The following is a 16,272-nucleotide window of genomic DNA, read 5'->3' as shown; positions in this document are numbered from 1 at the left end:
CTTTTTATTTCCACACATCTCTCTTACCCTTACGTTACTTACTCGATCAAACCACCTCACACCACACATTGTCCTCAAACATCTCATTTCCAGCACATCCATCCTCCTGCGGACAACTCTATCCATAGCCCACGCCTCGCAACCATACAACATTGTTGGAATCACTATTCCTTCAAACATACCCATTTTTGCTTTCCGAGATAATGTTCTCGACTTCCACACATTCTTCAAGGCTCCCAGGATTTTCACCCCCTCCCCCACCCTATGATCCACTTCCGCTTCCATGGTTCCATCCGCTGCCAGATCCACTCCCAGATATCTAAAACACTTTACTTCCTCCAGTTTTTCTCCATATATATATATATATATATATATATATATATATATATATATATATATATATATATATATATATATGGATAGACCCCGTTGCTCACCATAGTGAGACGAAGGGTATTCGAGTACTTAGTATTTCGAATAGTTGTTTCGTATTATACAGTCCCTTAGCCTAGCGGTTAGCATGCCTGCCTCTTGCACAAGGGGTCCCAGGTTCGATCCTGGCTGATGGAGCTTTGTATGTTCTATGAAGGTGCGCGCTTATATACACTTTATTCGTATATATATATATATATATATATATATATATATATATAATGCAGCAATGCTCGGACACAAAGAAAATTCAACTCTGGAAGATGCAGTCATGAGGATGGGAAGAAGTTTAAAACAGCCCAGACGGTGAATACTACACCGGAGAGAGAGAGAGAGAGAGAGAGAGAGAGAGAGAGAGAGAGAGAGAGAGAGAGAGAGAGAGAGAGAGAGAGAAACAAATCACAAGGGGTCGTGCAATGAAAGGTACGTGGGAGTTGACATCACGCCGAGCACCTCACCTGAACATCGTGTGGGACGGAACATCATGTGGGACGGAACACCATGTGGGACGGATCCAGAGGAAGGGTAGCTATATTTGGTCAACGTCAATACTGCTTCTGCATTCATGGCCAGAGAGATGTTTAGAGAGATATTACACAGTACATACTTCCCACAACAACTGCCTGGTTCTTTTCCTTCTCATAACGAGTCACGTATAACTGCTGGAACAAGTCTACAGGAGCGAAACGAGGAAGGCACCAGGGCCAGACCCGAGTGCACTGGGCAATGAAGAGCACACTCAAGCACTCAATCCGCCCATTTTGAAAGAGAGAAAGGGTAAGGGAAGAAAAGATAACTAAAGCTGTGTTTCAAGAGTCCTTGACGATGTTCAGACAAACCAATTCGACGAAGTTAGAGGGAAATGCAGACCTAGAGGTCGTGAGTGGAGGTGAGGGACGAAAAGTGGACAGAGGGACGTGAGGAAACATTGTTTTTAACAGACTAAACGCGAAAACCACTGGGAAATTCGAAAGCCTAGAGTCTGAGAGTTGGGGTCCCCCACGAGTGTTTCGTTTGCTGCTAAACGTATATATGGTAATAGGGAATAGTTAACACATATGCGTGTGTGCACGCTTACCAGTCCAGGAATGATGGCGGCGTAGAAGTTGAAATCTGATTGTGCCTGGAGGTTGAGTATTATGCTTAGGGTGTCTAGGATGTGCTGGTCCTGGCCGGTGTACCGCCTCAGGAGAGCAGACCCGTCATCCCCCCACACCGAGCCATGCTGCTGCTGCTCCACTAGCGGCCACCTACGCAGGGTCAACACGGGAGCCGTCAGATCTTCGTGCGAGGCCAGGCCACAAAGCGGCCCGGTTTCCAGGTAATCATCTAACTCCATTTCATCTTCGTCAGACTCGTCCACCATGTGGTAGCTGCCGCGACTCCCTCCCCCGGCCAACAGGTGCAGGAGGCGCTGAGCCATTATGTTCCTTACCGGGTTCCACTTCCAAGTCGCTTACTGGCAAGACGACCAACCCGCTCCTTACTAATGTCGGACTTCAAACAGGTGAATCACAATATAGCACAATTCGTCACTAAGGCTGGCCACAACAGCCACCACACCTTAGTGCCCCTAGTGATGGAGCTGCACAACAGATATATGCCTGCCTGAGGTAAAGCATCAAGCAACGACAAAGGATGACGTCCTCAACAACAGCTGCTTCTGTGGGATACAATCCTCATCCATACACACACGAGGAACGGAGATGTAAACACCTCCATCTGCGCAACGTACCACATGCACCACCATGGATCACACACGTCTCAGATCGAGAGAGAAAGCAACACGGACACCGAGGGAAGGCGCACGGAAAACGTGGACGGTAGAACACATGAGGACCGTGAGCGTTACGTCCCGGTTCTACAAGGTAAGTGAGGTGAGGCCTGGCTGGAGCCGACGACTGAAGCGGGGACATAAAAAGAAAAAACATCCGAAGTTAATCCCCTTATTACAAGGCAGAGCACACGGCACTTGAGCTTATTCAGCCTTTCACAGTAAAGTATATTTACACTTGACAACGACGGCTATACCACCAGCCTCTCCGCTCACACGTTACCTGGTGCCGGACTAAAGTACCAACACTCAAACACCACTTCTTAAAATATATTACCACAACCCTCGCCAGTTAAGTGTCACGACAATAATAACGTGAACTGGCATGTCGATATGACAAAATTTCCCCATTACGACTGAATATCAATCAAGTTCGAAGGCGTTACCGTTTGCAAGTATCAACGTAGCTCTGGAGTGGGTGCTTCTGAACCAGAATTAGGGAGGAAGCCGAAGGCTGACCGGTCAGGTGACGCCACACATCCACCATCATCACCAGCTCCAACACCGCAGTGTGTCCCACCCTCTCTTCCCCATCATCAGAGTATGAGCCGCCCCTGTTCAGAGGGAGAGGATCAGCTCGGACCTTGGTCACGATCGACAGAGCCCCAAGCTTTCAGGAGGACCCTGACACCACGAACCACACGCCTCGCTGGGAACAGAACGCTACATCCTACAAGAACGATATACGGAGTATGAGACAATGATCAACGAGTTACGTTCAATGTTTTCGAAACAGCCTCAGCCACCAGAAGTCTCAGTTACAGTTTGCTGACTGGGGCAGAAAATCTCGTGAGAAAGTAAGTTAACAGGATAAGGTAGGTGTATGCTAACTCCCTACGCTCCACCATGATAAGTCGTACTGTTGTAGGTGTGAGTCTATGACACAACACCGGGATTGTGACATAATAATCAGTATGAAACTACAACCCTTCCGACTATGATGAGGGTTTGCCCTCTGACCTGACCCCCTAAATAATAATAATAATAATAATAATAATAATAATAATAATAATAATAATGACAATAATAATAACAGCAAAAAGATGGAGCTGAAACGCTTCATTTTGTATTCCGAGCTCCGTGCGAGACAGGGTCAGAAGGGAGGCCAGCGAATACATTAGCAGCACCAATGTGTAACCTAACCATTCTAACCAGTAATACAGATGGTACGCACGGCTTGTTGACTCGGTAAACATGCATAATTACCGAAGAAGTTCCTTGCCTGACTTCGCGTGGTCTGAAGCGAGGCGAACCATGATGAACTAACGTGTGGAAATATGTTGTCTTTGGCTACTGGCGTGTTCACAGGTCTCTGCTGGCCGAGCAGACGTGAAGGAAGCAGCCCACATACCAACCCTCGGATCCACACCCATATTACATGGCTAACCCGAGGACAGCAACACCTGAAGGTGCTCCAGGAGAGCAGTACGGAGAAGTAGCCACTGGAGGCTAACTCTGGGGCAGAGGACGTAAGCAGGTGCACGAAGATTAATGTGTTCATTACGGGTTATGTAATGTTATCCACGATGAGGGCGCTTGGATAATACATCCATCACCCTATGCTAAGGTGTGGGCAAGATATGGACGGATATCAGGCAGTTTATTAAAGTCAGCTGATGGCTTCAAGTGCTCAGTATAGATACAAACACTATACAGGAGAGATCATTATCAATATCTATACACGGGAGAGTGATACACGAGCCAAGATCAAGAGGTGGACTGAGGACTCTTTGTATTCAGGCCACTACACACGGTAAATAATGGGTCGGTACCCCTACCTAAGGACACTAGAGCGAGAGAGGTGGGCTCGGGGCCTCCAAGTATTCTGTACACAGAGACGTATACAATATAGGTCAGTCCAGATGGGGTCATGAATACCCACACACTCCTGCCCAGACACCATCCACCTAGCAGGAAGATTCACACCACAACCCTACTACAAGTTGGGCCTGGAAGCTGAGGGGAGCGTTTCGGTACGCTCGGGGTGCAAGACAACCCCCGCTTCCAACTCGAACCCGCTGCCACTGTTGCCAGATAACCGAATGGTTATGACCGAAGGAATGACTCTGAAGGTAAATTTACAGGAAGGGAAGACCCGGACAATTGAGGATGATACAGCAAACGTATTTTACATAAATACAATACAGAAGAAGAAGAGAGGAGACTTTACAAGACAAAGGACACTAGTTACTGGGAGTGGGTTGGAGATTAAGGTCAGGGACAGTGAGAGGAGATTGTGTCATGAGGCAGGCGGCAGTAGCGGCAGGGTGGGAGAGACAGGGAGAGTGGGGTGTAGTATGAAGGAGCCTCACGTATGTACCTACAGCTGCTATGTGACCTGCTATCAAGATTTTACCCCACACTAACAAGGCCAACTGCTAGGGAAAGAGACATCGACCCATCACACAGACGGACACTCCCATTACAAACAAGGGCTTCCCCTTAAGCGTGAGGATACTCAGAATAAAGTGCAAGAAGTTTATGAGGTGGTGGGTTGTAATTATGCAACTGTGAGGCCACAGCATGACATTAGTGCAGGGCAAGGTACACAGCCGGCAACCAAGGACACCACACTTCCCCCCAGCACGTATACAGCCGGCAGCTAAGGACACGACTCTCCCCCCCCCCAGCAGGTGCACCACACTTCCTCTAGCAGGCACACAGCCCGCAACCAGGGGCACCACACTCCCCCAGCAGGCACATAGCTGGCAACTAAGGACATGAGCCTCCCTGCAGCAGGTACCCTGGTTCTCGGGGTCCTCATCAAGACTCCTATACACACAACATCGACACGGCACACCTGACCTAGAGGAGTAATGAAGGTGGCCGGGGTACAGAACCAGGGCCAACGAGTATGTTCACCCAGGTCATGTGCACCACACAGTACATAACCCTAGACCTTATTTACCCCCCTAGACACATAGACATGCAACTGATCAACTAAAGGGGGGAGGGGGGTTCCTGTGGGTTCCCCTTTCAACAGAGAGGCGAGAAATGCAATGCAGATGAAGCGCGCCTGATTCTCAACCCACTGCAGCGTTACACGTGGGGCAAAGGGGAGAGGGAGGCACGGAGTATTAAGGGTGAGAGGCCGATGAAGGGTTAGGGAAAGGGCAGAGGTAGGGAAAAGAGACGGGGAGAGACGGCAGAAGGTTAGGGTCAGAGAGAGAGGTCAATGGATTAGAGTTCGAGAGTAGAGAGAGGAGGGTAAGGGTAAGAGAGGGGACAGAGGAAGGTTCGGGTGAGGGAAAGGACAGAGGAAGATAAGAATTATGGAAAGGAAGGTAAAAGTTAAGAAGAAGACTGAGGAAGGCGAGAGTTAGGGAGAGGCCTAAGGAAGGCAAAAGTCAGGGAGAGGACTGAGGAAGGCAAGAGTTTGGGAGACGACAGAGGAAAGGAAGACTTAGGGAATGGACATGGGAAGGTACAAGTCAGGGAGAGGACTGAGGAAGGTAACAGTTAGGGAGGGGACTGAGGAAGGCCCGAGGTAGGGAGAGGACTGAGGAAGGTAACAGTTAGGGAGGGGACTGAGGAAGACCCGAGTTAGACGGAGGATTGAGGAAGGTCAGAGATGGGGAGAAAACATTGGAAGGCGAGTTAAGGATAGGAGAGAGGGATACACGAGTTACGGAGAGAACATAGAAACATTAAAAGAGTTAGGAAAATTCATCACGCACTCCAAAACACAAAGTATCGTGAAGTACAACTACATCCGGCACGCACTCACATTATTATCAACACGTTCTACTGCTCAACAAGCAATGCTCCTCATCTCACAGCACACTCATCACAAGCCCTTGCTCAAACAAAAGTTAAACCAATCGCTGCTCTTCATCAGTCACTAATCATAATCCCAGTGAATAATCCACGTAACAAGAAACAATATCGAATCGCCGATGTCACCGAGGGGGAACAGCGGCTGGGCGCCAGAGAGGGACCATCATGGAACACACAGCAACGCTGCTTCAGAGATGTCGATCTTGTTTTTCGACCCTGCGAGAACACGCCTGGGTTAACGACCCGGCTCACCACACACACACCCCACCACCACCCGAGAGCCAGTGGCCAGCGTGATGCCCAAGAGGGTAATCGTTACGTGGTACCGTTTGACTAGGCTTGATCAAGTGGCCGGGAGGAGCCCATGCTTACTCTACACACATACACACACACACAGGCAATACCTGCACATACCATCATCATCATCATCGCCCGTTTGTATCTAAACGAGACTTGACTTCTGAAATCGTCATACACCCATCCATGTCCTCAACGTCTGCATGCCTCTTTGAGGACGAGGGTTCCATTCCATTGGGTATGACGGCCTGGCCTCTGGTCTGACCCTCAAGGGTCAGGTCAAAGGCCAGGCCGTTGTACCCAAGGGTCATACCGCCGCTCTCAAGGGGTTAAGCAATCAAGTTCGTCAAGCTTCGGTCTAAATCCTACTAATTATTCTCGGTAAACCAGCGTAGAGCATATAAGGGCAAGTGTTGCAAGTGTTACTATCGGCTTATTGAGAAAGGCGAAAATTCAGAGGATTAATACGGTTTCCTATACACAGTACTAGTGGCCAAATATACAGACGAATCACTAACCTAAATATATACAAAACGGACCTCGAACCTACTCATCATATACGAACCTCCGAACTGAGGAAGCTTTCTTTTCCAAGTTTCTTGCTCTGTTGTCGAATATCATCTGTGCACAATCCTTGGACACAATGTGCAAGTAATTCTTTACGAGGAAGTGAGACTCGCAATTATCTGGAACGGGAGAATGTTCCACGCGAAAGCAAGGGAATGTAGCGAGAGCCGAGTGTGTCGAAAAGCAAGAATGTAGGGCGAGTCATGTGTGTGCGTCTCTCCCTTGAAGCACACAATCCAAGGTAAGGGGCACCACTTATCACTTAAAGACTTCTTCAATCTTGTCCTTCGTGACTGAGTTCAACCAAGACCCCCCCCCCCCCCTCCACATGAGGAGCCTACAAACTATACTAGAAACAAATAAATAAATTATCGACTGCTGTAATTGTACCAGTTATTAAGGTGCGAACGGAGTCGACCACCTGCCTCAAGTTGGTGACAGTCGGCTCGAGCACTGACAAAATACATTTCGTAAGTTGGGTGCCCAGTGTGGGTTTCCCAGTACGAGTGTCAGTGCCAGGGGCGATCGGGTTATTAAAAAAAAAAAAAAAGGTTATTCTTAAAGGGGCCTCCCTCCATAACAGGGTGAGACGGTTACATTACGAGAATATGTTACTAGTTTCCCCTGGCTTCGAACACGGGGGCATTAATTAACAATCTCTCGCTCTTAACGTTGTTATCGACCAAACGCCTCACTGGGTTCCACGTCCTCGGGGCCCCCGTCTAGCCCAGTGGTACGTATCTACTCCATGGGGATGGTGGCGGCAGACAGACAAGATGTACTGGTGAAGGTTAGTGGTGGTGGTGGTGGTGGTGGTGGTGGGGATCGTGGTGGTGGTGATGGTGGTGGTGGTGGTGGGGATCGTGGTGGTGGTGGTGGTGGTGGTGATGGTGGTGGTGGTGGTGGGGATCGTGGTGGTGGGGATCGTGGTGGTGGTGGTGGGGATCGTGGTGGTGGTGGTGGTGGTGGTGATGGTGGTGGTGGTGGTGGGGATCGTGGTGGTGGGGATCGTGGTGGTGGTGATGGTGGTGGTGGTGGGGATCGTGGTGGTGGTGGGGATCGTGGTGGTGGTGGTGGTGGTGGTGGTGGTGATGGTGGTGGTGGTGGTGGGGATCGTGGTGGTGGTGATGGTGGTGGTGATGGTGGTGGTGGTGGTGGGGATCGTGGTGGTGGTGGTGGTGGTGGGGATCGTGGTGGTGGTGATGGTGGTGATGGTGGTGGTGGTGGTGGGGATCGTGGTGGTGGTGATGGTGGTGATGGTGGTGGTGGTGGTGGGGATCGTGGTGGTGGTGGTGGTGGTGGTGGTGGTGGGGATCGTGGTGGTGGTGGTGATGGGGATCGTGGTGGTGGTGATGGTGGGGATCGTGGTGGTGGTGATGGGGATCGTGGTGGTGGCGATAAAATGTGGGGAGAGAAATGGTGAACGGTGATAGTAACAGTAGGAAGGTGGTGTTGACTGTCTCAATTAAAAAGGTGAATATGTCAGAAGGATGCATGTATCATATGTAAATATGACGTAGGCTGTGTGTGTGTGTGTGTGTGTGTTGTGTGGCGGGGGAATCAATCAGTGGGCGAGGCAGAGGACCCACATGATAGAGGACATTTGCACTGGAAGCAGCCTTACTATACTGCCATGGGGAGAGTGGCCCTATCTTCATGACCATCACACACACACACACACACACACACACACACACACACACACACACACCCTGCAACACGCCATCCGAAACCCTTGCAACACATCAACCAACACCTCTGCAACAAATCAACGAAAACTCCTGCAACACACCTCCCAACACCCCAGCAACATTCATACCATTACCCCTGCAACACATCAACCACCAAGTTTCCAACCACAACACAGCACAATGTCAATCCTGCAACTCGAAATTTCACAAGCAACACATACACACACACACACACACACACACACAACACACACACACAACACACACACAACACACACTCGGGATATCAAATAACCCGTATCTCCGGAAATTGCGAGCTGATCATCTGAAACATCCCAGGAAATACCACTTGACACACTACATCACCTCCTGCACCAGCAGTAGATACCGGCCGGTTTCGAAATACCACTTGAAGCACTACATCACCTCCTGCACCAGCAGTAGACACCGGCCGGTTTCGAAATACCACTTGACAGCACTACATCACCTCCTGCACCAGCAGTAGACACCGGCCGGTTTCGAAATACCACTTGACACACTACATCACCTCCTGCACCAGCAGTAGACACCGGCCGGTTTCGATAAATGTTTTCCGAGAAGCAGGCCGCAAGTGGACATCCCGGCGAAAAATGATAGCAGATAACCGAGAATCCCCAGTTATCATGAACCCAAATAACAGTGAAACTTCAGAGGGAACTTTTTTTTCCTCTTCTTATGACATGAATGAATTTACATACACGTTTCAGGACCACATGATTCAACCATACTAGAAAAGAAAAATATTTGATGGCCTTTGCTTATCAAAATATACATAAAACCCGAACTAATATCTCTGTTTCTCCTCAGGGGGAAAAAAAAGTGAAACAGGTTCACTTGTTTGCAGTACAAGCATCAGGGTAATTAAAAGCGCCGTGCAGGGGCTCGGTGACGTCACAGCGACACCCTTCACGTCACCGTGACGTCACCGCAGCCACCTCCCACAACAACAATGAAAAATCTCGGGTACTTACCGGCTTCGGCATCTTGATGACTGATGCTATGCTTCCTTGGACCTGACACTATCTGGAAGAAGGGAAACATGTATTAGGCATCGCACTGTCAACAGCGTATTCAAACACATTCCTTATTTAATTCTAACATTAAGGAAGACGTGATAATGGTTCAGTCTCCCCTGAGCAGCCCCAAAGGTACATGATAAATGTCAGGTGTTCACCCCGGCCAACACAGCAGCTCCGTGGCGCTCTAACAATCGACGAGGTAAATGGGCAAAAATATCCAAGTCACACTCGGTGAAACTGGAGAACTCTCCTTATAATAACACAAGTTCTTTATACAAATCCACGTGAGAGAGAGAGAGAGAGAGAGAGAGAGAGAGAGAGAGAGAGAGAGAGAGAGAGAGAGAGAGAGAGAGAGAGAGAGAGAGTAAATCATCCAATAAATACAAAGACAAATAAGATTATATATTTTTTTCTTTCTCTTTCTATTCGCCATTTCCCGCATTAGCGAGGTAGCATTAAGAACAGAGGACTGGGCCTTAGAGGGAATATCCTCACCTGACCCCCTTCTCTGTACCTTCTTTTGGAAAGTTAAAAAAAAAAAAAAAAAAAAAAAAAGAGGGAAGGATTTCCAGCCCCCTGCTCCCTTCCCTTTCAGTCGCCTTCTACGACACGCAGGGAATACGTGGGAAGTATTCTTTCTCCCCTATCCCCAGGGATAATATATATATATATATATATATATATATATATATATATATATATATATATATATATATATATATATATATATATATATATTCTTATGAGTCCACGGGGAAAATGAAACACGAAAAGTTCCCAAGTGCACTTTCGTGTAATAATCACATCATAAGGGGAGACACGAGAAACATAACAGTCAGTTGATATACATCGAAGAGACGAAGCTAGGACGCCATTTGGTAAACATGTGATTGTCCAAAACATACAACGAGCGTTCATAAACTTATCATTTTACAAATCTTATCAACAATAAAGTTATCTAATTTGTATAGACCATCACTAATATTAAGATTATAATTCTTTGTGTATTTAATAATAGAAGATTCAATGATATTTCTCTTGGTAATAGAGTTAATAACTGAGATGGCGTTACTCCAGTCAATACAATGATTATAGTTTTTAACACGATTAAACAAGGCATATGATTCTTGTCCCGTTCTTATACTATATTTATGTTGCTTAAGTCTAACAGAAAGATCCTTACCAGTCTCACCAACATAAAATTTATCAGTTTCCACAAGGCACTTTATAGATGCATCCAAGGGAATTTTCTGGTGAATTCCTGATTAAGATATTCTTTATAGTATTATTGTTGCTAAAGGCAAAATTTACATTAAAGGATTTAAGCAACATGGGAAGCAAAGTGAAATTATTATTAAAAGGGAGAACTAAAAGATTCTTGGTGTCAATGGGAGGTTTGGGCTCAACTCTATAAAATGATTTCTTTGCTAACTTAAAGGATTTATTAATGAAAGATCTAGGGTACTTTAACGTAGATCCAATAGAATATATCTTCTCGAACTCATCATCAATAAACTCTGGACTGCAAATACGTAATGCCCTAAGGAACATAGATTGAAATGATGATAATTTAACTCTGTCATGTTGAGATGAGTAATAATGGATATATGAGCATACATTGGTGGGTTTTCTGTATATGCTAAACTTAAACTTGTTTCCTTGTCTATGGATCATGCAATCTAAAACTGGTAACATACCATTATTTTCATTTTCCACCGTAAATTTGATGGAAGGTACTAAATTGTTAAGTAAGGGGAGAAATATTAGTAAATTTTCATTTGTTGGCCAAACACAAAGAACATCATCTACATACCTAAACCTAATTGCATTAGAAGGTAAGATATCCTTTAGTAATATATATATGTATCCTCTCGTTTCCCACCACAGCTTGTAGAAATATCAAAAATATCCTCGTTGGGCTCTCCCTGATCCCTCTATGAGAAAGTTAACACACACTCCATAATAAATAAATTGAAAAAATAATAATAAAAAACGTGCCATCAGCGAAGGAGTCCACGGCCTTGAGTAACTTATAAGGTAGTGGTACCAAGTACTTGAGCTTATTACGTCATAACACAACCTCTCAGGGTTACGTATCGTGTCCAGGGAGAATATTACAAATTCAGTCCTTGCTTACTCCATTATTGGAGATGAAAAGACGAAGTTTTAGGAAAATCTAAGCCACATTCTCAAGTATTTCAGTAATTTCATCCGGTTGCCTCGATCATATGCGTTGCTGTGTGTATAAAGTACCCCAGTTACTCTGTTCCTCCCGCGTTCTGTCCAGCATATGTGAACGTGATGCTGCCTATACCGATACGAATTCGTAGCAAAATCCAGGTTTCCAATCTTACGAGAGCGGAAACTCACATCTCTGACGTAACGCCCATCTTCTACAACAAAGTGACTTAGGAATGAATTTGTATGATTTCTTCTGAGGACACCAGGTGTCATTTCGGTGTACAGAGGTACTCAAAGGATTGAGTGTGGTCGAATTTTTCTAGGCACATCCAACACAAAGCACTAACAAACATTCCGGTTTCCTAAACTGTCTCAACTACAAATGAGACTGTGACCACAGATAACCTCGTCATGGACGACCAAGTCTCCTCTGTTATCTGTCTTTCCCGGGTTACTCCCAAACCAGTTAAGAGTGGCAAACTGCGTACACAGATAGCACGGACGTGCTATCATAGCAACGAATGTAAGATAGCAGAGACGAGCTATCATAGCACCTCATCATATGGGCAAGATAACAAAGACACGCTATCATAATACCGAATGTAAGATAACATAGACGAGACATCATAACTCCCAATGTGAATGAGACACCAAGAACGGGCTGTCACAGCACCGAATGCAAGACAGCACAGACATGCTATCATAGCTTCGAATGGGAGATAGCTCAGACAAGCTATCATTACACCCAACATGTGTTAAGACAGTGAAGTCCACAGTCACCGTCTCACTGACATTTCAATTTCTCTTCAATTGACTTTCTTCTCTCTCTCTCTCTTTGGGAGAGACAGTTTGCTAAACTACAGACCACTGCTTTCACGGCGTGGTCAGTAAACTGCTGGGAAATATAACCACTAAAGAGACAATAAGTGAATTTCTGACAGTAAAAAACGATGTTATAGATAATATTTCATATGGTACTAGTGTACAGGGCTTCTGCAAGGAAGAAAGCAACGTTTTGATAGATAAGAGTCGGCTGATTGTGTACTGGACTACCAGTGATACTGTGTGGACTGATGGTGTACTGGACTACAGTGATACTGCGTGGACTGATGGTGTACTGGACTACCAGTGATACTGTGTGGACTGATGGTGTACTGGACTACAGTGATACTGCGTGGACTGATGGTGTACTGGACTACCAGTGATACTGTGTGGACTGATGGTGTACTGGACTACAGTGATACTGCGTGGACTGATGGTGTACTGGACTACCAGTGATACTGTGTGGACTGATGGTGTACTGGACTACAGTGATACTGCGTGGACTGATGGTGTACTGGACTACCAGTGATACTGTGTGGACTGATGGTGTACTGGACTACAGTGATACTGCGTGGACTGATGGTGTACTGGACTACCAGTGATACTGTGTGGACTGATGGTGTACTGGACTACAATGATACTGCGTGGACTGATGGTGTACTGGACTACCGGTGATAGTGTGTGGACTGATGGTGTACTGGACTACCAGTGATACTGTGTGGACTGATGGTGTACTGGACTACCAGTGACACTGCGTGGACTGATGGTGTACCGGACTACCAGTGATACTGTGCGGACTAATGGTGTACTGGACTATCAGGCCTTCGGCACTGCAAGGATTGATGGTGTTCTGGACTACAAGAAGGTCTTCGATGCGGCATGGCCTGATGGTGTATTACTACCAGAGTTCCTTCGATTCTGAATGGACTGAGGGTATACTGTAATCCGAAAAGGCCCTAGATTCTGCATGGACTGACGAGTGTATTTGTTCCACACGACAAGTCTTCCAAGACGTTACAACATCAGACTGGTTTACATGGAATCAAGTTAAATGTACTGAAAACCAAGTCGCTGGAAGGATGCAAAGAACGAATGTATGAAAAGCCTAATCAAACTGGGTGAAGGTAACAAGCGGAGACCCACAGGGCTTGCTATAGAGACCACTATAATTTCTGACCTACATAACTGATGCACCTTACGGAACTGGATTGTACCTCAGTATTTTGCTGATGATGCTCAAGGGCTTCCGTGAGTGCAGACACTTGCAACAAATTTTGGGCAAGCCAGAGAAAAGGTCAAAATAGTGGCTGATTAAGTTAAATTCAAATAAATGATTATTAGCAGTAATGATGGGAGATGCAAAAGGAGATCTGACTGTGATTACATAACAGAGGTAACAAGCTTCAAGAATCATACTGAAAAAGGAACTTTGGATAGGATGAAAAGGGAAACTTGCTGATATCAATAGTACGCCTGGATAATAGCATCAGAAGGCTTTAAGAAAAGCATATTAAATTCTAGTGAGCATCAAAAGTGTCCTCAAACACAAACCAAAAATACTCGTTTAGGATCTGGCGACGTTATGGTTGAAGAAAGGTGGAGAATGCACCTCTTCTACCCTAGGTCTCCCCCATGAGAGCCACAAGGATCTGTTGAAGGTTTAAAAAGGAATGCCACAAGAATGGGGCCATGATTAAGCGGAACAACCTGCGGTGAGAAGCCATCGAAGTACCCACACTAGAGGGAAAAAAGAGGTTAAGTGGAGACGATGATAATCACAATCATGGTCTTAAGACGTCTTCATGTAGCCCTGAACTGGTCTTCCAACGCATGAACTATCCTTAAAAATGCATAAACTGACATAAAAGGATAACAAAAATAAACGAGACAATAAATATCGATAATTGGAAATACAATAGCCTGGCCGACTGAAATTAGAAACTGAGGGTATTGAGTAATGGGGCCTCGTGAGCACTTGTCAGTACAGTTCTTTTTCCATATACAAAATTGGGTGTCGTGTGTCACTGCTTTGGCTCCAGTTACTGTCTTTTTATCCTGCCTCAGCCACACGTGGGCAGCTGGCTTCCAGTCCATAAACAAACAATCTTACACATGACAACTGAAAACATGTAATTCACACGACTCGTTCGTTCTATGTGACTATCATTTCCTTCGGTGAGCACCGAGCGATAGTCCTGCCTTTCGTTTTCTTTTTTGACAAAATCTCGCCGTTAAGTATTCCCTCCGTCCGTCACACACACACACACACACACACACACACACACAAGCAGGTGAGAGGGGCTTTCTGGCGGGCGTCCAACACAAACACTGCCTCCTCACAGGGTCGCCCCACACCCTACCACTAACCCCCACACACACACACACCTACATACTCCCTTCTGGTATCACTGCCCTACTGAAATACTACCACCTGGTACTTGTACTGCATTTACAAATATATGTTTCAAGTACCTTTAAAGTAAAAAAAAAATAAAACTGGTCACAAAATATCATTTCACTTAGTTTGAAATTCACAGAAACGACCATGACACAATTTTAGACAAATTTTCAAAATTTCAAGAGAAAAACAAAATCTCGGGCCTCGATAACGTGGATGTGAGGAGCCCTCACAATGGGATGTGACACAAGAGAGTCGAACCTTAACGACGAAGGTTAAGTATTCAGGGGATGTAACATGGGCACTCACGGCGGAGGAGGAGGTATTGCAACACATGGATGGCCCTGAGGGAGGGCAGCAGCAGCTGGGTGCCCGAGGATGGGGGGGGGGGGGGGGTACGGTACGACACACACACACACACCCCAGGGAGAGGTACGAGTCGGGAGGAGGTCACACTCATTAAGGGGGGCGTCTCTCCACCCTCCCCCCACACACAACCTTCTCTCTTCTCTTGTTCATCAGGTGAAACTGGTATGCCTCCCTCACGACCGATAAGGTCAACGCCCATTGTCCACAACGACAATGACGACGATCTATCTCTGGATAATGTTTGGAGATCCCGAGCGATCACCACTAATAAGGTTTCCCCCCTCCCTATCTTCCCCAAGGTCCCTGTGAGCCAATGTGACCCCTTCCCCCCAGTAATGCTATAGACTTTGCCTTGTGCGTGGTAATTGAACTGGTAATCATGTGTGTGTGTGTTAGGAATCCATACGAGTTACGGCGCCCGTCTGTAATTTGTTTAACATGCTGCTCTACTGTGCATGTATAATGTACCAGTGCTGACCCATGCCACAACCTCCCAGTATCTATATACTGATTCCTATATGTGGCCCTTAGCCCAACTCTGCAACCATATATGTATTACATATACATCTTTGCTGCCCATATGTAAAGACCTATCCTGTTCCGTACTTGTAGAGTACAGTACTGAATGTATGGGGCCCTCAGTCCACCACTGTAACGTCACACACACACACACACATATATATATATATATATATATATATATATATATATATATATATATATATATATATATATATATATATATATATATTTTTTTTTTCTTTGTCGCTGTCTCCCGCGTTTGCGAGGTAGCGCAAGGAAACAGACTACTGACTACTGATGGCTACTGACCCATACCTCGCTGTA

The 16,272-nt window shown here is 46.1% G+C and overlaps 1 protein-coding gene across 9 annotated transcripts in view; it reads right to left on the bottom strand.

Annotated features, from left to right (window-relative positions):
* Nucleotides 1-16,272, bottom strand: part of LOC139753496 (moesin/ezrin/radixin homolog 1-like) — a 204,117-nt gene that overhangs the window by 86,532 nt on the left and 101,313 nt on the right. For all 9 annotated transcript variants that reach the window (XM_071670132.1, XM_071670177.1, XM_071670207.1 and 6 more), the window contains one exon: nt 9,609-9,660. In XM_071670132.1, coding sequence (XP_071526233.1) covers nt 9,609-9,620 — 12 coding nt within the window. In that variant the 5' untranslated portion in view covers nt 9,621-9,660. The remainder of the gene's footprint in view (nt 1-9,608; nt 9,661-16,272) is intronic.

The sequence above is a fragment of the Panulirus ornatus genome, chromosome 2 (genome assembly GCF_036320965.1).
Source record: "Panulirus ornatus isolate Po-2019 chromosome 2, ASM3632096v1, whole genome shotgun sequence".
NCBI classification, from domain to species: domain Eukaryota; kingdom Metazoa; phylum Arthropoda; class Malacostraca; order Decapoda; family Palinuridae; genus Panulirus; species Panulirus ornatus.
This window is presented reverse-complemented; position numbering and strand designations above follow the sequence as displayed.